We start from the raw sequence: 22503 nt of genomic DNA, 5'->3' as shown, positions 1-22503 counted from the left end.
TGGTGGTAACCCTAACCAGACCTCCCCAGGTGATTTTAATAGGTGCTTTCTAGCCTATTGCCACCTCCAGGCAGGCATTTAGGGAAGTTATGCCATTTCCTGTTGAGGTTGATGTAGTGAAATAGATCTGGGTGTCATCAGCATACTGACATGTAGCACCCTACACAACACCTCCTGATGGTCCCTCCCAGCAATTTCATGTAGATGTTAAAGAGCATTGGAGACTATATGGAGCCTTATGGAACTCCAAGTGACGTCATCAGGAATCTTCCCAAGAGGCAGGAACAGAACCGCTATAAAACAGTGCCACCCAATCCCACCTCCCTCAGGCAACTCAGAAGGATACCATAGTACTAAAAATAGCACTAAACAAACCTCCATGATATGAGTATTTTCAAGTTAGGACATATTTACATACTCTTTTTGAGAGGATAATATGATTTAAAAAACCTTAAGGAATGTTTAATAATAACTGATTCCTGGTAAAATGAAAACATACTGGCAATGATCTATGAACATTACCCACCTTCTCAGGGGCTACTTAAAAACTCTTGTGCCACGACAGGAGGCAAGATAGGAGATCCCCATGTCCTTTAGAGACTAGGCTTGGCTGGAGAGTCAAGGCTAGGATAGACCCTCTCTCACCCCCTCTCAGGCACTACCTAAGAACAATGCACCCTGAAGGGAAGGCAGATGAGATCCCTAGCCCAGGGATATCTGGCCATAGGTTCCTGAAGGGACCACTAATGGCCTGAGGTGATTCTACATTTTAAAAAATTATTTGTAATATGTACTTTTTAAGCATTTAAACGGTAAATCATATGAAGTGCCTTGGCAGAATAAATGCAATAAATAAACACAGTGCATATAATTATATACAGTACATATAATAAACACAGTACATATAATTATTTCTGGTAAAATCAAAATTTTATCAAAGATATAAGGGAGATTATATCTAGGCATGTGGGTAAAATGGGATGGGATTTGTGGGAAATATACCACTTCCTATTAAATATGGTTATTAGAGGGAACTGTTTTAAGATGCTACCTAGATAGTACATCAGTCCTCTTGACTTAAGTATAATATGTAGGAAGCATAGTGTCACTTGCTGGAAACAAAAAGTTGCTTTTAACCATTTGTGGTAGATATGTTATTTGGAAATTATTTGATAAAGTCTGGGAATATGTTTTTATGGAAAATTAAGAAACGGAAAGGAAAAAGACAGAAATCAAATACTTCTATTAGGAATTGGATGCCTTTTATCAATTTATTTAATGAGAATTTAATCAAAACATCAGCTATGGTAATGACATGTAAAAATTGGTTTGTTTGAATGCAGTGTTTCAACATGTTCTAGCAGTAGTTGAAAAATAAAATAAACTATAGGGAAAAAGACAAATTTCAAGTTTTCCTCATTGTAACCAACTTGGGCTGTGTTTTGTACACTCACCTGGGAGTAAGCTTCATTGAACATTGTGAAATTGCACATAATATGGTCCTGTGAATCTAATACTACTTTCCCAGGTGTACACTAATTTTACCAGATTTGGAGGCGGGCATTTACTTATTTTCTGTTAGATCTGTAAGAATATAATTTGTGGTCCTGATTCAGATAGGCAGGTAAAACTTCTGACTTCTTCCTATTGTTTTTCAGCAGTTGGAGATAATAATCAGGAAACAAGCAGTTCAGTTACAGAACAAGGATTTTCTGGTTCTCACACAGACAGCTTGCCTGTTTCAGGTCCATCTGATGGTGGAGACAGGATGTTACAGACTCTAACAAACTTAAACAGTTCTTATAATGCACAACTGCCAACAACCTCTGGTAGTTACATTTCTAGCACTTCAGGCGTCACTGACTCTTCATATGTGTTGAATCTAGAACTGACCAGTGAGACAAATTTGTCACTGGGGAACACTGATTTCACTGAAGCAGCATTTTTACATTTCAAGACTCCTTCAGAAACAACAGGTAAAGGGTACAGATCTATTCTTTATTCCAGCTTTAAAAGCACTGTTCATCTTGTCTTGTGCCAACCAGGCTTCTTGGTGGAAAAGAGGAGATTGTTCTTTATTCTAGAGAATCCCACAGCTACAGGAATGTCACACAAAGAAACCCTGCTTTCTAGTTTTGGATATCTTATTTGAAGGCTACCTCGCACAGTATCTTTGTAGCCCTTTTCTCACACCTTTATCCAGGCCTCAGCCAGCACACCTTAAGGGCTGGTCTATAGATTATTTATTACATTTGTATATCGCCCCATCCAAAGGCTCTGGGCGGTGGCTCTTAATACAGCAATCAGCATCCTTGTCGTGAGTCCCCCATCCCAAAGTTGTATCATATAGTTTATACAAAAGTTCTTACATGAATAAAGGTTATCATACTGTGCAGAAGAGGGCAGCCAAGATGATCAAGGGCCTGGGGCACCTTCCTTATGAGGCAAAGCTACAGCATCTGGGGCTTTTTAGTCTGGAAAAGAGGTGACTATGGGGAGACATGACAGAGGTGTATAAAATTATGCATGGAGTAGAGAGTGTGGAAGCCACCTAATGGTGCAGCAGGGAAATGACTTGCCTAGAGAGCAAGAGGTTGCTGGTTTGAAACCCCGCTGGTATGTTTCCCAGAATATGTTTCCCAGAATATGAGAAGCACCTGTATTAGGCAGCAGCGATATAGGAAGGTGCTGAAAGGCATCATCTCACACTGCATGGGAGGAGGCAATGGTAAACCCCTCCTGTATTCTACCAAAGAAAACCACATGGCTCTGTGGTTGCTAGGAGTTGACACCGATTCCAGGGCACAACTTTACTTTAGAGAGAGTGGACAGAGAGACATTTTTATCCCTCTCTCACAACACTAGAACCAGGGGTCATACCATGAAACTGAAGGCCAGGCAATTTAGGACCGACAAAAGGAAGAACTTTTTAACATAGCACATAATTAATCTATGGAATTCTCTGCCGCAGGATATGGTGATGGCCATTAACTTGGATGGGTTTAAAGGGGCTTAGACATATTCATGGAGGACAAGTCTATCAATGGCTACTAGTCTTGGGGCTATAGGCCACCTCCAGCCTCAGAGGCAAGATGCCTCTAAATACCAGTTACAGGGGAGCAACAGGAAGAGAGAGGGCATGCCCTCACATGTGCTTCTCAAGTGGGCCACTGTGTGAAAGAGGATGCTGGACTGGGCCGATCCAGCAAGCTATCCTTATGTTAGTTTCCGCAATGCTACTGGTGATTGCCGTTAATGTGGATTGGGCATGGGAAAGGGGAACTCTTGACGTGATGGTAAACAATATTAATGATATGGTTTGGGGATGGGAAACTTGTCACAGGGATGCTGCATATAACTATAGAGCACTTCTAAATTCCACACCCCAAATGATTCCTGTCGAAAGTGTAATCTGAATATCCCCCAGCCTTTCTTCCCACCCTGATTTTGGGCTAGTTCATATGTTACAGCAGCAATTTAGAAGCTGCTGAGGAACACTGCCCTGTAATCGCAATTCCATGTGCAGATCATCACACAAGTAAGTGAGTCACCATCTGGATGCCTGTGATGTGCATTTACAGTGGCCACTAGAATGGAGAAACTCCCAATAATAGAATTGGTCCACATGGTAGGTTGCTTTTAGCCCCTACTCTTAAACTGATTAAATTCAAATTTTAACCCAACATTTAAACTGTAGTAATTTAATGTATCAGTGCATTGATAGATTCATCACACTGACCTAACTGTAAGTTATTGCTCAGGACAGGATAGAGATATTGAGGAATATGACAGTGAATGGTTCAGTATTTAGCAGAATACTTGAATCTGTAGTGAAGCATAATATTGGTTTGGTTTGGTTTAGTGAGGAGAAATATTACTTATTGTTAGCAACATTTTTATTCCATCCTCTCTCCAAGAAGCTCAGAAAACATTGGTCCCACCTCCCCATTTTATCCTTGCTACAACCTTCTGACATAGATTAGGCTGAGAAATAATGACTAGCCCAAGATCACCCCGTGACCTTCAAAGATTTCCCAGGCCTCGTCCAACACTCTAACCACTATACCACACTTGCTTCCAGGTGGCATAGCTAATTCTTAAAGAAACTATGTTTGTTTTATAGATGATATATGAGTTTGTGAGCCCAAGGAGAGAAAGCTCAATTTTGGCAGCTTTTTCCTTCCTTAGAAAATGGAATTGTTTTATTGCCAGCAGATAAACTGGTTGGGGTTACACTCACCCTGGAAGATCAGGCACGTGATCTTTCAGGAACATCAGGAGCTTGGGAGTGCTCCTGGATCCCAAACTCGCTCTGGTTTCTCAGGCTGAGTCAGTGGTCAGGAATGCTTTTTATCAGCTTTGGCTGATATGTCAGCTGCACCCATTTATGGAGGTAAATGACTGTGGTACATATGCTGGTAACTTCCAGACTTGACTACTATAATTCACTCTGCATGGGGCTGCCTTTGTACATAGTCCAGAAACTACAACTGGTACAGAACACAGCGGCCAGGTTGGTCTCTGGGACAACCTGAAGGAACCATATAACACCGACTTTAAAAGAATTGCACTGGCTACTGATATGTTTCCGAGCAAAATACAAAGTCCTGGTTATTATTATGAAACCCTGAATGGCTTAGGATCAGGGTACTTAGGAGAGCACTTCCTTTGTCATAAACCCTGTCTCCTACTAAGATCATCTGGGGAGGTCTGGATATGGTTGTCACCAGCTTGTCTGGTGGTGACTTGGGGCTGGGCCTTCTCTATGGCTGCCCCAGGGCTTTGGAATGCACTCCAATTCAAAATAAGAGCTTCTCCATCTCAGACTGCTTTTTAAAAGACCCTTTAAGACACACCTGTTTTCTCAGGCTTTTGATTAAAACTGTTTGTTTTACTCTGTGAAATTGTTTTAGTTTATTTGTGAATTGTTTTTATTCTGTGAAAGTGTTTTAATTGTTTTTATTTTGTTTTTATATTGTAATTTGGATTATGTATACTGCCTATATATACAATACATAAAATGGCATATAAATATGATAAGTAAATAATAAACAAACAAATAAATAATACTCTACATACATTATTCTGAAATGTAAAGGTGTCAAACGGCCTTTTTTTTTTAAAGGCATTTCTTTAAAAAAAATTAAGTTGTATTTGAACTAGGTGAAAAAATTAGAAAATATTTTGTATGTTGAAAAGTGTAAAGAATTAATTGTTAATGATAATAATAAATATATGCTGCATTGATCATGTAATACATACAAAGTTCTAAAGCTGGTTTATTATTTTCTAGACCTCAGGAGTAGCCAGCATACCTTTAGCAACTTCAATATAGAAAAAAGGACCACTCTGCCCGAGAGTACATTTTCTCCTGCCACTCTTGTCGGAAGTGAAGAAGGGAAATCTCTAACTAATGGGAGCAATTCCACAGATGCAACACAGCCCTCTGCTTTTTATTTGGAAGATGTCAGTTCGTCAGATTTAATCCATGCCTCATCTGCTATAGCACCAAGTGTAAGAAATGCTATCTTATCAGCAGAGATGGATTTCACTGAGTCTTCAAACGAACCTTTGCTTACATATTCCTCCAGAATCTCAGTTTATTCACCATCAACAATAGATTTTGCGAGTGAGTTTCTCAGTTTTTCTTATGACCAGTTAAAAGCCTGTTGGAGATCTGGCTGTTCATTCATTTCCTGCCTGCCTATCTCTCTGTGCAGTCTCTCCATTTTTCACTTTCTTGCTTTTTCTTCGAAGGAGCAACTTATTTTGTAGTGACTGTAATGCAAAGAAGAAACATAACATCTGCTAACATGAACCATGTGAGCTGCAAGAATCTTGCTTGCTATTTGAAGGCAGGTCCACACTTTATATGGCAAATGTGGTTTTTTTGCATATGTTGGTGCTTTCTATGGCAAAGATGTGAAGTGTTGACAGCCAAAACACATGTATACGTGTCCTTAAACACCCATGTATTCATTCATTCATTCATTCATTTATTAATTCAATTTTGTATGTGTATTTGGGAACTCTGCTGTACATGCGGCAAACATGCTATACATAAGTATGGTAGCAGCAGTTCCTATTGCTTGCATCTGTGGCAATGGGGACGTGCTATGGGGTAAGCCATAAACCAAGTTCAGGCTTTGCATGGGATTGTTTTTGTGGCACACAGTTCCTTCTTTTGACTGTAACTTTGAAAACTCCCCCCCCCCTTTTATCAGTCTGATTTATTAAATTACACACGCATTAAAGTACTGCTTACTGTGAGCAAGTGAAACAATTGACACATTTTCAAACTACACAGCAAGCCTGTAAAACAGACCAAATACCAATTTGATTACTGTTTTTTCTGCATCAACTCATTCCAGATTTTTAAATGAAACAATTATATCCCAGCCTGCTTACTGTTTCTGACTTATAAAAATATTCCAATAAGGTTTATTTTTAAAGTAAAGGTAAAGATGTGCCTTCGAGTCAGTGTTGACTCTTGGTGACCACAGAGCCATGTGGTTTTCTTTTTGTAGAATACAGGAGGGGTTTACCATTGCCTCCTCCCATGCAGTATGAGATGATGCCTTTCAGCATCTTCCTGTATCACTGCTTCCTGATATAGATGTTTCCCATAGTTTTGGAAACATACCAGCGGGGATTCAAACCGGCAACCTCTGGCTTGCTATGCAAGTTATTTCCCCGCCGCGCCATTAGGTGGCTAAGGTTTATTTTTACAGGACCATGATTCTACAGAAAATTGCTGTGGTTTGGGCATGGCCAAACCCACAAAACATGGTGATGGTTTGACCATCTAAATGAGATGTAATCAGAGATTACCTTTTTAGACAGAACATGCACTGGGTGCCATCCAGAGACAGGCATGCTTTAGTCCCATTACAGTCAAAATAATAGGAGTATATCAAAAGGATATAAGGATTAAATGCTCAAGCCCAATTATTAGCAACTTTCTCGGCATTTCACACCATCATGTGGCGTGACATGAGCTGAAAATCTTTCAGAATCAGTTGTGTTGTGACCCTTAATCTCTGCTGTAGTGCTTAAAACATTATTAGAAATGATGGATTTTTAACTTGCATTTCATCTCATTTTAGGCACTGGAAGCAGTCATCAACCAGCTGAAGTTTCAGATGGAGAGAGAAGGGTTTCCAGTGCTTCTACAGACAGCCTATATTTATCAGCTACATTCAGACATGGTGGAGAGAGGACTTCAAGGTCTCTACCAGATAATAGCACATCTCCTAATGCAGGAGAAAGCATCAGTTCTAATACTGAAGCTGCCAAGTCTTCGGATTCAACTCTGTCTTCTGTGGCAGAGACAGATGAACATAATATCTCATTAAGTGAAGTGCAATTCACTGAACCTTCTACTAAGCGCTTGCCAGAATATTCCTCTGCAGTTCCAGTGTACTCAACTTCAGCAAGGGAGTCGTCAAGTGAGTTTTCTTTAAGACAAGATTTGAAGGAAGAACAGACTGTAGTCATTGCTTTCTTTATTTGGCATATGTTCTGCAAGTATCTGGAATCCTGAAGATCTTGCCCTATATGTATACATGTAACACCTGAGTTTATTGCAAAATAGAATTAGTTTGTTGCCTAGGGTGCATAGAGTAAAGTATGAGCCAATGAAATTCCAGTATTAATGGCATTCCATTAACAAATCTATGGGGTTTTTCAGCTTTAAAAACATTTCTTTCAAAATTATACTTCATAGTTTTGACCATTATTGGCCATACCACTTCTGATGAGCTACTGTGGTTTTTATTTTTATTTTTAAATTTCATTTTACTGTGGGTTCATTTTAAAATTTCATTTCTTAATTCCTTTTTCAGCTGTTGGAAATTATCAGAATTCATTCAACAGCTCAAGTACTGAAACAAGGGTTTCACATTCTTATACAGCGACTGTGCACAGTTCAGTACAACTGAGCACAGGAGAAGAACAAACGTTACAGGCTATAATTAATAGCACATTGATTGAAGTAACAGAAAGCACCTCCTTGTACATGGAAAAATCCAAAGCCTCAGAACAAAATCCTTCCCCATCAGAGGTATACTCTCAAAGAACGGACTTCTCAGTACAAGACTTTGATATCTCTGGACCTTCAACAGAGACTTTTCAAAGTCTCCGCTCATCAAAAATACCGACTTATTCTTCCTTTCAAAGTGAACATTCAGGTTAGTTTTATTTTATTCCATGCTCTACTTAGCACACCAATCTGAGCAAAACTGCCCCCCACTGCTATTTTCCTCTATGAAGTAAGTAACGTATTTCTTTGGATTCCGTTTTTTGATGAAACTGAATGAAGGTCATCTAGCAGAAGGCATTGCCTTAATGCGCTCTGTGTGCCTTTTTATTCTGGGATCAAGAAGCACTCAGTGTTCTCTGTGAACTGGACTTGCATCAGTGTGTACTGTCTGGCATGATGGGCAGACACTATGTGCTCTTCATTAGTTGAACATCAGATAACCAGGGGGTGTAGCTATAATTCAGTGGGGAGGGGAAAATGTCCTTGGGCCCCTGGATGAGAGGGGTCCCACCAGCTGAATGATAGCTTGCTCTTCGTTCTCCCTCTCCCACTTATCCAAAGAGGAAGGTGTGGGTGGGGTGGGGGGGGGGAAGAAGCACATCTTCACTTTTTACTATTACTACTACTACTACTACTACTACTACTACTACTAATTCGATTTCTATACTGCCCTTCCAAAAATGGCTCAGGGCGGTTTAAACGAAGAAACAATAAATAAATAAAATGGATCCCTGTCCCCAAAGGGACAAACACAAATCCCTGTCCCCAAAGGGACAAACACAATCTCACAATCTAAAAGGCAACACCAGCAACAGTCACTGGAGGTACTGTGCTTGGGGTGGATAGGGCCAGTTACTCTCCCCCTGCTAAATAAAGAGAATCACCACATTAAAAGGTGCCTCTTTGCCAAGTCTTCTCCCAGAGTCCACTCCAACTTTGCTACACCCATGAAGATACCAAATACATTTGCACAATCTGCATTGCTGATAATATGTTGACTTTTGTCAGCCCTGAGTTCTGGTGCATCACATAGTTTCTCTTCAAGCAGGTGCATTATATCATTGTACAGGGCATCCTCGACAGTGCTGTTATTGTTACTGGTTTAGAATTGCCAAACAAGCCCATACAACCAAGGGGAAGAGACTGTCCTGTTATGGGAGGAGTCATATGCTTTGCATATGTAAGATTCAAGATTTATATCCTGACTTCTTCATGTCAAAGGCCATCTTCAACAGCATGCCTGGGAAAGTCTCTGCTCTTATACCTTGGAGGACCTCAGCTACAGCCCTGAACTAATTGGACCAGTACCTCTGACTTAGTATAAGGCATTCAGAGATTCATTATTAAAAGTTGGAAAGGATTTAGTCTTGTCTGACACCCCACATTAGGGCTATGTATGAATTCCACATTAGGGCTATGTATGAATAGCATTTAACATAGCAAATTCACTATGGATAATTAACATAGCAAAGCTACTATGGATAATATTTTGGAGAGTAGATGACTGCCAATTTGAACATTTTGACTGGTCTATCACAAACCTGTGGAATTATGGGGTCTAGCTCCATTATGGGTGCCAAAACATACAATCCACCAGTTCTCCCAATCACTTTAATATGGTTTCACAGCATCAGATATCACACTCACACTGACCATCTGAATCCACCCATTACCTTCTAATGGGAAAGGGTATGTGAAATCAATGTTTCATGTATTATTCTTACTACCTGTTTCTTCTCAAAACAAAACAAAACAAAACTCTGTTTGGATTCAACAATAAATCAGAACATCAGAAAGGAATCCAAATAATGTATATGAGTAATTTAATGTAATAGTAATAAAACTGTATGGTTTGAAAAACTATCCAACTATACCAAATATAATAAATCTAAATCCATAAAATATATCTGTATGTCTCAATAAAACTAATACAAAATGATCATTGAAATAATATCTGTGTCAAACTGGAAAATCCAGTAGTTCATATCAAAATTGGATTATTTTGGATTCCAATATTTGGAATCTAATATTTGGATTCTTTTTTGATGTTCTACCTGTTCCTTCTGACCACAATTCAATGTACAGATTCTATCTGATAACCTATGAAGCCATATAAAAAGGGGCCCTGCATGTCTTAGGAAGTGTCCCTTCTTTCATACAGGCCCTAGCTGGGCTGCTCTGCTCTAAGAACCAGTACACCTGAAAGCATTCTCAGTAGTAGTTCTCAACTGGTATATTGAGAGGCAACTTGCCTCTAAGGCTGGAGGTGGCCTATAACCACCAGATTAGTAGCCATTGATAGACCTGCCCTCCATGAACATGTCTAAGTCCCTTATAAACCCTTCCAAGCTAGTGGTCATCACCACATCCCATGGTGAGCCTGTGTGGTGTAGTGGTTAGAATGCTGGACTAGGACCGGGGAGACCCGAGTTCAAATCCCCATTCAGCCATGATAATTGCTGGGTGACTCTGGTCCAGTCACTTTTCTCTCAGCCTAACCTACTTCACAGGGTTGTTATGAGGAGAAACTTAAGTATGTATTACACCGCTCTGGGCTCCTTGGAGGAAGAGCAGGATATAAAATGTAAAAATAATTATAAATAAATAAATAAAGGCGGAGAATTCCATAGATTGATTATTCACTATGTGAAAAAGTACTTCCTTTTGTTGGTCCTAGATTTCCCGGCCTTCAGTTTCATGGGATGACCCCTGGTTCTAGTGTTGTGAGAGAGGGAGAAAAATTTCTCTCTGGCCGTTCTCTCTATTGCAGGCATAATTTTATACACCTCTATCATGTCTCCCCATAGTCTCCTCTTTTCCAAACTAAAAAGCCCAAGATGCTGTAGCCTTGCAACATAAGGAAGGTGCTCCAGGCCCCTGATCATCTTGGTTGCCCCCTTCTGCACCTTTTCCCAGTTCTACAATGTTCTTCTTAAGATACGGTGACCAGAACTGTATGCAGTACTCCAGATGTGGCCACACCATAGATTTGTATAAGGGCATTATAATATTGGCATTTTTCTTTTTGATTCCCTTCCTAATGATCCCTAGCATGGAATTAGCCTTTTTCACAGCTGCCGTGCACTGAGTTGACACTTTGAATGAGCTGTCCACTGTGATCCCAAGATCTTTCTCCTGGACAGTCACTGACAGCTCAGACCCCATTCAGGTGTATGTGAAGTTGGCTGCAGGGGTTGCCCCAATATCCATCGCTTTATACTTGCTTACATTGAACTGTATTTGCCATTTTGTTGCAATAAATAAGTTTGGAGAGATCCTTTTGCATCTCTTCACAATCTGTTTTGGATTTCACTACCCTAAATAGCTTTGTGTCATCTGCAGATTTGGCCACTTTGTTTCTTACCCCAACTTCTAGATCATTTATGAACAAGTTAAGGAGCACTGGTCCCCTTATCCCATGCCTGCTAAGTTTACTCAAGAGCCTTTGGGGGGGAAACTTTTTTAAAAGCTTTTTGGAAGCCATGCTAGTTCTCCTTCATCAAGGCCTGTTCTTCTATATGTTTAAAAATCTTGTCCTTAAGTATGCTTTCCAGCAGTTTACCTGGAACAGAAGTTAAGCTAACTGGCCTTTAGCTTCCTGGATCCCCTCCCTTGCATCCCTTTTTGAAAGTGGGAGTTACATTGGCTACTTTCCAGTCCTCTGGTACAGAGCTTGATTGTAGGGGCAAGTTGCACATTTTTGCCAGGAGACCAGCAATTCCACATTTGTTCCTTCAGAACTCTTGGGTGGATGCCATCCGGCCCTGGCAATTTGTTAATTTTTAGTTTTTCAAGACAGTTTAGAACATCCTCTCTTGTCACCTCAAATTGGCCCAGTTCTTCAGCCTACAAGCCTGTGATGTTCAGTTCCGGAGCAAGTATATGGTCAGTATCCGCCGTGAAGACAGATGCAAAGAACTCATTCAGCTTCTCTCCAATCTCCTCAATAATCCCTTTCATGCCCTCATCATCTAAGTGTCCAACCGTCTCCCTGACAGGTTTTCTGCTTCCGATATATTTAAAGAAGTTGTTATTCCCCCAGAGGCATATCTAGGGTAGGGCAGCCATGGCACGTGCCCTGGGCACCATGCCAGTGCCACTGCTTCCTCTGTGCCACCACCACTACTGCTGGCTGGTTCCGTCGCCCACTGCCTCCTGACTGGGTGCCCCGCGCCGCTGCTCACTGCCGCCTCCGGGTGACCGCCGCTACACTTGGGGGAGCAGGACAGGAGAAAGTGTGTGTGTATGCGTGGGTGGGGGGCAGAGCTGGCTGGTCTCAAGTTGCCCGGGCCAGAGGGTGTGTGTGTGGCGGGGGGTGGAGGGCGTCCTGTCCTTTGTGTGCAACGGGCAGAACTACAAGCCCCATGGGGTGCTGTGGGTTTAGGCTAACTGACAGACTCCTCTCCAGGCATTTCCATTGGCTGAGCTGTCAGTCAGCCTCATCTTGCACACCTCTCAGCCAATGGCTAGCAGAGGAAGAGGGACTCGGTGAGAGAGGAGTGGGGCTGGGGTGGGAGAAAGGAACTCTGCCAGCCAGGAGGTATTTGCAGGAGGATCTGGAGGGAGGATGGAGAGTGAGAGAAATTTGAATTTCAGTTTTACATTTTTTATTTATTTTTGTTAAAGAGGTGATCTGCTTAAGGGAACTTTCTTTGAAGCATTAGAAAGTTCTTGAATTGAAGATTCGATTCTGCATTGTGTTTTGTGCTTGCATTTATTTTGAAGGGGTCAAATTATTGGGCAGATTTCTTTTTGAGTAGCATGCATGCATTCTGCCTTTTGTACTTGCATTTCCTTGGAAGAGGCCAGTGTACTGGGTACAGATCTTTGAATAACACACATTCATTTTGTATTTGTAATGCATATACTTTGAAGGGGCCAACTTACTGAGCATATTTCTTTTTGTGCATTCTGCATTTTGTCCTTGCATTTCCTTGGAAAGAGCCAATTTACTGGGGACAGTTCTTTGAATGCCATGTACACATTCTGCATTTTGTCTTTGCATTTGCTTTGAAGAGGGCAGCTTACAAGGCACATAGCTTTGAGCACTACACACACTAATTTCTGCTTGCATATTCTTTGAAGGGTTCTACTTGCTGGGCACAGTTATTTGAGCGGCATGCACTCATTCTGCATTTCTATTTGCAATTGCTTCCTTTGTAATGGATGGGAAGTAATGTAATGAAATACATTACTAATGAATGAAATGTAATGTAATGAAATAAAATAATGTTCTTAATAAAGCTTGGTTCTCAGAAAGAACATTCCTGCTCTGCTGCACAGTTGAAAGCTGGTTCTGGGATGGGGTGGTCATTCCAAGAATCACCAGATGCATGTTGAAATTATTCCAGAATACCCCAGAGGATCCAGGTGTCACACATCCTTCTCAAGCACACTTCCCCAGGTATCCAAAAACCATAAATGGAGATAGGGATCTGTGCTTCAGGAGTAGCAGGTATACTGGATGTCCCTAGTTGGAGCACTTAGGTTCCAATGAGAAGGTCATTGAGCACATCATAGACCAAGTTGCATCAGTGAAAGCAAGGAAGGTACAGTTATAGTTTTCATGTGTTAATTAAAAGATTAACGAGCTTGACTTGTATTTTTGAGCTGATATTATGGTAAAATTATCTGAAAGATGGGTGTCAGATGTTTGGACAGGGGCGCAATTTCAGTGCTTGCCCTAGGTGCTATTTTCCGTAGGTACACCTTGTAGCTATATGCTCCTCAGACTCTCTTTTTGCACCCTGTATTGTCTCCTTGCATTTCTTTTGCCAGAGTTTATGTTTCTTTCTGTTCTCTTCATTTGGGCAGCACTTCCTTTTTCTGAAGGAAGTCGTCTTCCCTTTTATAGCTCCCTCAACTCTATTTGTTAGCCTCGCTGGTGTCCTCCTGAACTTGGTGGTATCTTTCCTCCCACTTGGTATACGTTCCAACTGAGCTTCTATTATTGTGGTTTTAAACAAGTTCCATGCTTTCTAGAGAAAGCTTTCCTGAAGCTTTCTTTTTACCAGTTCCCTCGTTTTTTCCTCTTCTGAAGTCCAGCGCATCTGTGTTAGACTTCCTTGGCAATGCTCCACTCTCATATAAGCTGAATTGGATCACCCTATGACCACTGTTCCCCAATGGTTCTACAACTCTGATATCTCGCACCAGATTCTTGGCACCTTTCAGGATTAAGTCTATATTAGACTTAAATTATTATATAATTATAATTATATTAGACTTAACTTATATTAGACTTATATTAGACTTAACTTAACTCTAACTTATATTAGACTTAAATTATTTCTATAATAATTTAATTATTATTTCTCTGTGTAAACCACCCTGAGCCATTTTTGGAAGGGTGGTATAGAAATTAATCAATCAATCAATCAAACAAACAAACAAACAAATAAATAAAAATAAAAATAAAATAAAATAAAATAAAGTCCAAGGTCATCTTCTCTCTGGTTGGTTCTGTGACCAACTGTTCTAAGACACTGTCATTTAGCACGTGCAGACATTTGGCCTTTCTGTCAATACCTGCATGTCAATTTGCCCAGTCTATGTGAGGGTAACTGAAGTCACCCATTATTACAGCTCTGTCTCTCTTTGATGGCTCCCTGCTTTGTTTCTCCAACTCCAGGTCACCGTCAGTGTTTTGATCTGGAGGGTGATAGCATGTCCCTAGTAACTAGTAATGAATGGAATTCATTTCCAAGGAAAGTCCAGGAGAACCTAATCTCAGAGACCCTTAGCAATTGCTGTAAACTCTTTTTAGTTAGGAAAACCTTTGGATGTTTGAATAAAGTTATTTGTTGCTATTGGTTATAGGGTGTTTTTTTAAAGGTTTTTTGCTTAGTACTATTAATTTTTTTTAGGGTTTTTGTTATTGTTCTAGATTTATTATTGAAATTATTCTGAGCTTTTCAACTGTGAGCAAAATCAATTTTTTAAAAAGTAAATATAATAAATTTAATTGTATATATTTTTAACCAAATAATGGAATGATGAATGTACAACTCTGATTTTATGCAGCAGCTTTGTGAAATTATGAGCTTATATTCCTCACTGATCACCTGTAGCTCTCAGTAAAAGTTAGGGGTACTCTCAGAAAGAGGATATAGCCCATGGTCATCTTAGATAATTACCATTATCCCTGTCTACCATGATTATTGTCTAAGCTCCCCCGACCAACACATTTATACTGTACGTCATCATCTGTCCCATAGCAGTGAATTTAGTTAAAATGATAGTAGAAGTTGCCAATAATAGCTATATGTTTGCAGCTATGTACAATATTTACTACACCTGCAGAAATTACATGTTGATAACTTTTTGGTTGTATTTCAGACACTGGAACTGACTACCAGTCAATGAGTAGCACTGACACTGGAAAAAGAACCTCTGTTTCTCATACTGACAGCACACACATTTCAACCACTTTTACAAGGGGTGGAGAAAGGACATTACTCTCTATTCCAAATAACAGCACATCAGAAAGTTCTACTTTCTATGCAGAAATTTCCAGTCCTTCAGAGTCAGTTCAGCCCTCATTTTCTGTGACCCAGAGTAGAGGAAGTAACATGTCATTAAGTGATGGGGATTTCCCTGGACCATCAACAGAACCTTTGACTATACAATCCCTGAAAACACCAGGGTACTCTTCTACAGTGAGTGAGCCACATACAACTCCATTTTATTCAACCTCTGAATCTACATCTGCGAGCAGCTTATTTTCATCTTCCTCTCCAACATCACCACAACAGGATTCACTTCCACCAACACAGCCAACAATTTTGTTTTCATCATCAGAATCTTCTCCCCCATCAACACCGCTACCATCAACCTCTCAAACAACTTTAATGACATTTTCACCCAGGTTGTTACCAACACCACCACCCACACTACCTCCATTTTCCTCTTTATTGCCTTCACTCTCTTCTACATCCCCATTGTTACAGTCTAATGAAAGTTTTGAAACCAGTGTCTCTATGGCTGCATCTGAAGGGACAACTGGAGTAGATCCATCCATATCTGGGAATTCCCACAGTGAGTACAACAGTCAGACTGGGACATATCCATTGAAAGATAGCACTGGTCTGAGGTCAACAGGTTCTTCTCCTCTTCTGACTGAAACTACTGAACAGTTTATAAACTATTCTTCACCTGTGACCATCTCCCTTAGGGAAACCAAGAGTTCAAGAGAGCAAAACTTTACTCTTCCAGGGACAAATCTTGAAAAAACTATTCCTGTTTTGACCACATCTCCAACATATTTGTCTGAAGGTACTACAGTTGCCAAGACAGCAAAAGCAACAACTAGTATGTTTCCAACTACAGCCTCTCAAAAAGATGTCTTTAGTTTGGTGGAAGTAACAACAGGAGAAAAACTTACAAAGATGACACATACAACATTAGGATTGACTACTTGGACATCAAGCACAAATAATCCAGTCACTACAAAACCACACAAAGTTCATTCTCCCTCTTCTACTAAGGTATCTTATTCTTCTGGAACACCCTTGAAAGAGATGGAAACGAGCCGAACAACTAGTGTTAAAGTCACAGCATACAGAATCCCTACTATGGATCCTCCCAGAATGTTTTCTTCTAGCAAAACCACAATAGGGCCTTTTCCTGCTTCGCCAGTTCCCACCAAATCAACTATGACTACATCATTAGGAAGTCCAAAAACATCTGCAGTTTCCCATGGAAATGGTAAACCTCCTTTGAAAATTATGAAAATTGCTACAGCAGGAAAAATGACATTTATTCATTTATTCTTGTATAATGGAACGATTTCATGAACATCTATTCAGTGCTTTAAAAAAAATTAGTATCAAAGTGACTCTAGTTTCATAGATTGTTTCTGTAGAATGATTAGAGAGCAGGAGAAATCACAAAGATCAGCTATTCTAAATCTTGCTCAGAAGCATCAGAGATGGAGGAGGGAGAAAATAAGTTAATTATTTCAGTAAGAAAATTTATCTGAAAACATAAAAAATCCATATAAAATGGGATCATAATCCCATTTGATAATCCTTTGCAGGATGGATTTCTTTAAAACCACGTAGTTTTCTTAAAAACAGAAAGTATAGTAATATAATTTTGCATTCCTCCATACCTCTATGGCTTGATTTGTGATTCTAGATAGTAAAAGAGGAAGCATGATTCTAGGAAGTAAAAAGTAATAACACGTTTATTGCTTTGACTATTTCAAGATGTAGAAGGTTTTAGTCACAACTGACAACCCTGACTTAATTTTTCATATATTTTATTTCACAGCCAATGCGTGTACCACAGATACTTGTCTTAATAATGGGAAATGCATTATAGATAGGTTGACAGGCAAAATCCAGTGCCAGTGTTCATCTGGTTGGCAAGGAGAAGACTGCAGCTCAGGTAAAGGAAATGTAAGGGCATCCATTGATCCCAGTGCTTTTTTGCTAGTAAAAAGGTCTTGGGAAGAAACCAGTTTACAATGCTCTTGCTTTGGGTTGGGAACTGGTGTAACTAAGGCTTGATGAAAGCTATTATGAATAAACACCCCAAACAGAGATTTTGCATATTGATTGATCTTCCTAAAAGAGGTTTCTGAAATAGTGCTTCTCTTCTCAGAGTAAATCTGAATTACCGATCAATCAGCTGGGGGAAATGCAAACTGATTTTGTTGTTAAGTTGTGTATCCTTTCAAACCTCTTTGCTGAGAACAAGCTGTTACACTAGAATGGACATTGCTATAGCAAGTACGCAAACAGAGACAATTGGTGAAATGGTCTGCAAAGATTTGGGTCCACATAGCGCTGTGGAACGGAGTAGAATGCCCTTCCCATGGAAATCTATTTTGCCTGATTATATGTTTGTTTCACCACCTGGTCAAGACCTGACTGTTCTTTAGGGAAGCTTTTGGGAGAGGCTGACTAGGCTGCATTTTTGTTCCTGCTTTGTGGCTTAGAACCATTTTTCTGATTAATATAAAAACTTTTTTTTAATATGCTCTTGCTATATATTGTTCTTGGGTTTTTAAAAAAAAGTCTGATCTGCTGCTTGTTTGGGACTAAGTCACATGTTCAAATTGATTTTGCTGCTGTTATACTTTGTATCTAGTTTTGATTTTTATTGACATTTTGATTGTTTTTCAATATTGTTAGCTGCTTGTTTTTTCATTGAAGAGAAGCAGGATAGAACACTTTAAAATAAATAGCCTTAAAATGTTAATGAGCATTAGCAGTAACAAAAAAATTAAATGCTTCAAAAGCTCAGATTTTAGCTTTCTAGAACATGGGAAAGCTAAGCATGATACTCGGCAGTTTGAGCCTTCCTCCAGACGGAAAGCTCGTGCAGGTTAATTCAAGAACATCATAGTAATTTTGAGAAGGCACTTGAAAACCATGAAACTAGCCCCTTAGGTTGCATCTGCCATATCCAACAAACCAATGGAATGGGCTGTATGAGGGATGGGACAGTTTTTATATTCTCTGTAGCTACTTTTTTCTCCAGACAGTTGTCTAAGGCCAGAAGTGTATTTTACTGTACAGGTCAATGAACCACCAGATAAAGTCGTCACCAGTAGCCTTACCCAGACATTATATTGCACCTGCATTCAGATGTCTGTACACTCACAAATATTTTTGTGTGAATGATAGTAACAGTGCTCATTTTAAAAGTGAACTGGGGTAAAGGCCCCTAAAATGCAGAGTACAGATAGGAAGCGTACTGCTGTACCTGCGTCCAACACTGTGCACTCTACACAGATTGTGAATAGGACTCATGTAGCTATGAGAACTTCACAATTATAGAGCATATATAGTCACTAATCTAATATGAGAGTATGACCTTCAGTGGCGGAATGGTTGCATGGGGGAGAATGGAGTGGCACACTGAGTGGGGGAGCCGTGCATACATGCTCCTTTTCACACAGTAGGCACAAGAATCCTATGAACCAGCCCAGAGTAAGAGAGGAGATCACCAGCACAGGAAATTCTGTGGCTTGTTGTTGGGGTGGTACCAACCTACATCATGCATTACCTTAAGTACTACAAACCATAGAGTTCCTTTGTTCAAGAGGGCATTTCCTGCCCACAGACAGAAAAAGCCAACAGGGTGTGGTGCTCAGGTGACAGCAGAAGGAAGGGACAAGCAATAATTGAGACCCCAGGAATAGTGGGAGCTAGTGATATGTATGTATGTATGTATGTATTGGTTTATTTCGGCCCAAGGCCAGCATAAATACCAAAGGAAAAAGAAACAACAGGAGTAAATACATAAAATAGATAAAATACATAAAACATAAAATACATAAAACATTAATACCTTCAGATACCGTATACATAGCTAATTTCATTAGTGATACTGTTAGGGCCAGTGGTGCCTCACAAGCCCTAGAAGCTATCTGGGAAAACGATTAGGCCTCTGTTCACCAGAGTACATGGGAGAACCAACACTAGATCCCAGGGATAAAGAACACTGAACATATAATTGAGCAAAGGGGTTCAAAGAACCCGGGACCCTCAGCTCCTGAGAGCCCTCCAGCTCCAGCCCTCCCTAATGTCTTAATTATTTCCCTCACTCCGAGGGGCCACCGGAGAGAGGGGCGAACACGGGCCACTTCTCCCCTAGCTACACCCCTGCCTGAAGCACTCAGTTTCCTTCCTCCTCCACTCTAGTAGTACCTGCATTCTTCAAAGCATAGGAATGAACTGTCATTCTACCATTTGTGGTTTGTTTCCTTCTGTTTCAGATATAGATGAGTGTCTGTCTAACCCGTGCCCTGCCTTGGCCACATGTACTAACACACACGGGTCATTCCAGTGTATGTGTTCCTTTGGCTACTGGATGGAAAAAGGACAGTGCAATTTAGGTAAGGAGGATAAAATAACAAATAAGCTTCTTAATGAGACATAAGTCTATGGATAGCTTTAAAGTTTGTTCTAATCTTAACCTTTGTTTGATGCTTGCTGCTTTATCCTCCACCTTTGAATCAAAATTAGGAACCACCAATTACCCGCTGTGACATTTTAAGTGAACGATGAAATCTCTCCTATTCGGGCTGACTTAGACTCAGACCCCATAATTACTGCAGTGTCTGATGCGAAGGTGTCCAGCAACTCCTCTTATGTGGTTAAGCTGGATCAGTTTCAATTTGTGACTCCTGAGAATGTGGACGAGCTGCTTGGAATGATGCGGCCTGCCACCTCTCAGGCAGATTCCAGATGGTATCCCTTGGAGACTGTTGCTTTTCAAAATCTGAACTCTTATGTGGTGTCCCCCAGGACTCCATATTGTCTCCAGTGCTTTTTAACATCTACATGAAACTGCTGTAGATATTTGGTGCAGGGTGTTAACAGTATGCTGATGACATTTCTCTATGTCAACATCATCAGGAGAAGGCATAACCTCCCTAAATGCCTGTCTAGAGGAGTGATCGGCTGGATGAGGGATAACAAACTGAGACTGAATCTCCTTAGATGGAATGGAGTGGGTACATTCACATATTGGGCAGATTTACCCCAAAGTCTCTGTGAGCTATTGGGGAGCACTTCACACACAATTTGGGTTTTTCACTGCTTGTTAGAGTGCAACCTGATTTACTGTATATCTGGGTTAAAAAAAATCCACTTTCTGCATCGGGTTTTTTGGATAGCATTGAGTTCGCAGTAAAGCCTCACAGAAAACTTGTGGTAAAGCCTGCTGTGTGGAGAACGCCCTCGTTTTTTCATTGCCTTCTGCCTGTCAAGCTACTGGATGGTGTGGGATTTGAAAAGCTGGGGGATCTGTGTGTCTGAAGTAACTCTCTTGTGGAACAGAGTGATTTGAACCACATTGGCTCAATCGCTGAAAATAATTAGGTGGCCTAGCTACTTAGGGTCTTTCCCTCATTAGACAAAATGTATCCCTGAAATATATGGGCCTCCTCTCCACTTCTAAGTCATCTGAATGACTGGCATTTTGATAGTTTGATAGAATTATCTGATTATTTTGGCTATTATTTATTGTTATTGTTATTATTTTAAGTGTATATACTACATTTCAACAAAGATGTTCTCAAAGTGGCTTACATAAAAGAAAATGGAAAATGATTCCCTGTCCCCAAAATACTCTCCGTCTAAAACATGCAGGCATACACACAGACACACACACCATCAGCCGCCTCCACTGCAGAGATGCTATGCTGCACCAAATTGGGGCAACTGCTCTCTCCCTGTAAAATTTAAGAAAGCCACCCAATATATTTTGCATTTTTCAAAAGAGCCTAATAGAATTATGTGTTTTCTTTGCTCTGATATCATCATCATTATTACGTTTTTCTGTACTGGAGCAGTAGTTAAAAATGTTCAAATAATAAAGTGTGTGTGTGTGTGTGTGTGAGAGAGAGAGAGAGAGACAGACAGACAGACAGACAGACAGAAATCCAGCTCTGGTATTAGCTAACAGGTTGTCCTCTTGTCTTTAGTAAGAACATTTGTGGGCCAGTTTCCATTAACATTTAACACAACTGGAGGGAAATACTCAGAACTTCATCAGGTTGAAGAAGCTCTAATGAACATGGTAAGTGTCAAAAAGCTACCTGGAGCATTTGTGCTGATTAGCAGTGGTGGCAATGTCATTTTGTAAAACATTGGAATAGCACACCTTGGGAGAGCTTGGGAGTGCTCCTGGACCCCAAGCTCTCCCTGGTTTCTCAGGTGGAGGTGGTGGCCAGGAGTCCTTTTTATCAGCTTTGGTTGATACGTCAGCTACGTCCATTTCTAGAGGTGAATGACCTTAAAACAGTGGTACATATGCTGGTAACCTCCAGGCTTGACTACTACAATGCACTCTGTATGGGGCTGCCTTTGTACATAGTCCAGAAACTATAATTGGTACAGAATGCGGCAGCCAGATTGGTCTCTGGGACAACACGAAGGGACCACATAACACTGGTTCTAAAAGAACTGCACTGGCTGCCAATATATTTCCGGGTGAAATACAAAGTGCTGGTTATTACTTATAAAGCCCTTAATGGCTTGGGTCCAGGCTATTTGAGAGAGTGCCTCCTTTGTCATAATCCCTGCCACCTGCTACAGTCTTCTGGAGAGGTCCGGTTATGGTTGCCACCCGCTTGTTTGGTGGCGACCCAGGACCAGGCTTTTTCTGTGGCTGCCCCAGAGCTCTGGAATAAGCTTCCTGCTGAAAAAAGAGCATCTCCTTCTCTGTTTGTTTTCAGGAAGAACCTCAAGACCCTCCTGTTCTTTCAGGCTTTTAATTAGAATTAATTTTAATAATTTTAAAAAACTTGTTTTAATAATTTTGTTCTGTTGTTTTTATTGTCATCTATTTTAATTTGTGACTTTTAAATATTTTATATTTTGTACACTGCCTAGAGATATCCATATCAGGCAGTATAAAAATATGATAGATAGATAGATAGATAGATAGATAGATAGATAGATAGATGAAATAATATAAGGCATGGCTCATGGCTGTGAAGCTCA

The 22503-nt window shown here is 40.3% G+C and overlaps 1 protein-coding gene across 11 annotated transcripts in view; it reads left to right on the top strand.

The window, feature by feature from the left end:
* HEG1 (heart development protein with EGF like domains 1) overlaps nt 1–22503 on the top strand; it is a 94093-nt gene that overhangs the window by 46469 nt on the left and 25121 nt on the right. For 7 of the 11 annotated variants that reach the window (XM_053282960.1, XM_053282958.1, XM_053282963.1 and 4 more), the window contains 8 exons: nt 1659–1976; nt 5294–5629; nt 7107–7448; nt 7845–8189; nt 15380–16747; nt 17315–17431; nt 19770–19889; nt 21483–21577. In XM_053282960.1, coding sequence (XP_053138935.1) covers nt 1659–1976; nt 5294–5629; nt 7107–7448; nt 7845–8189; nt 15380–16747; nt 17315–17431; nt 19770–19889; nt 21483–21577 — 3041 coding nt within the window. The remainder of the gene's footprint in view (nt 1–1658; nt 1977–5293; nt 5630–7106; nt 7449–7844; nt 8190–15379; nt 16748–17314; nt 17432–19769; nt 19890–21482; nt 21578–22503) is intronic. The other 4 variants (XM_053282961.1, XM_053282959.1, XM_053282965.1 and 1 more) reach the window with 3 other exon arrangements.

This window comes from Hemicordylus capensis, chromosome 1, assembly GCF_027244095.1.
Source record: "Hemicordylus capensis ecotype Gifberg chromosome 1, rHemCap1.1.pri, whole genome shotgun sequence".
Taxonomy (NCBI): domain Eukaryota; kingdom Metazoa; phylum Chordata; class Lepidosauria; order Squamata; family Cordylidae; genus Hemicordylus; species Hemicordylus capensis.
This window is presented reverse-complemented; position numbering and strand designations above follow the sequence as displayed.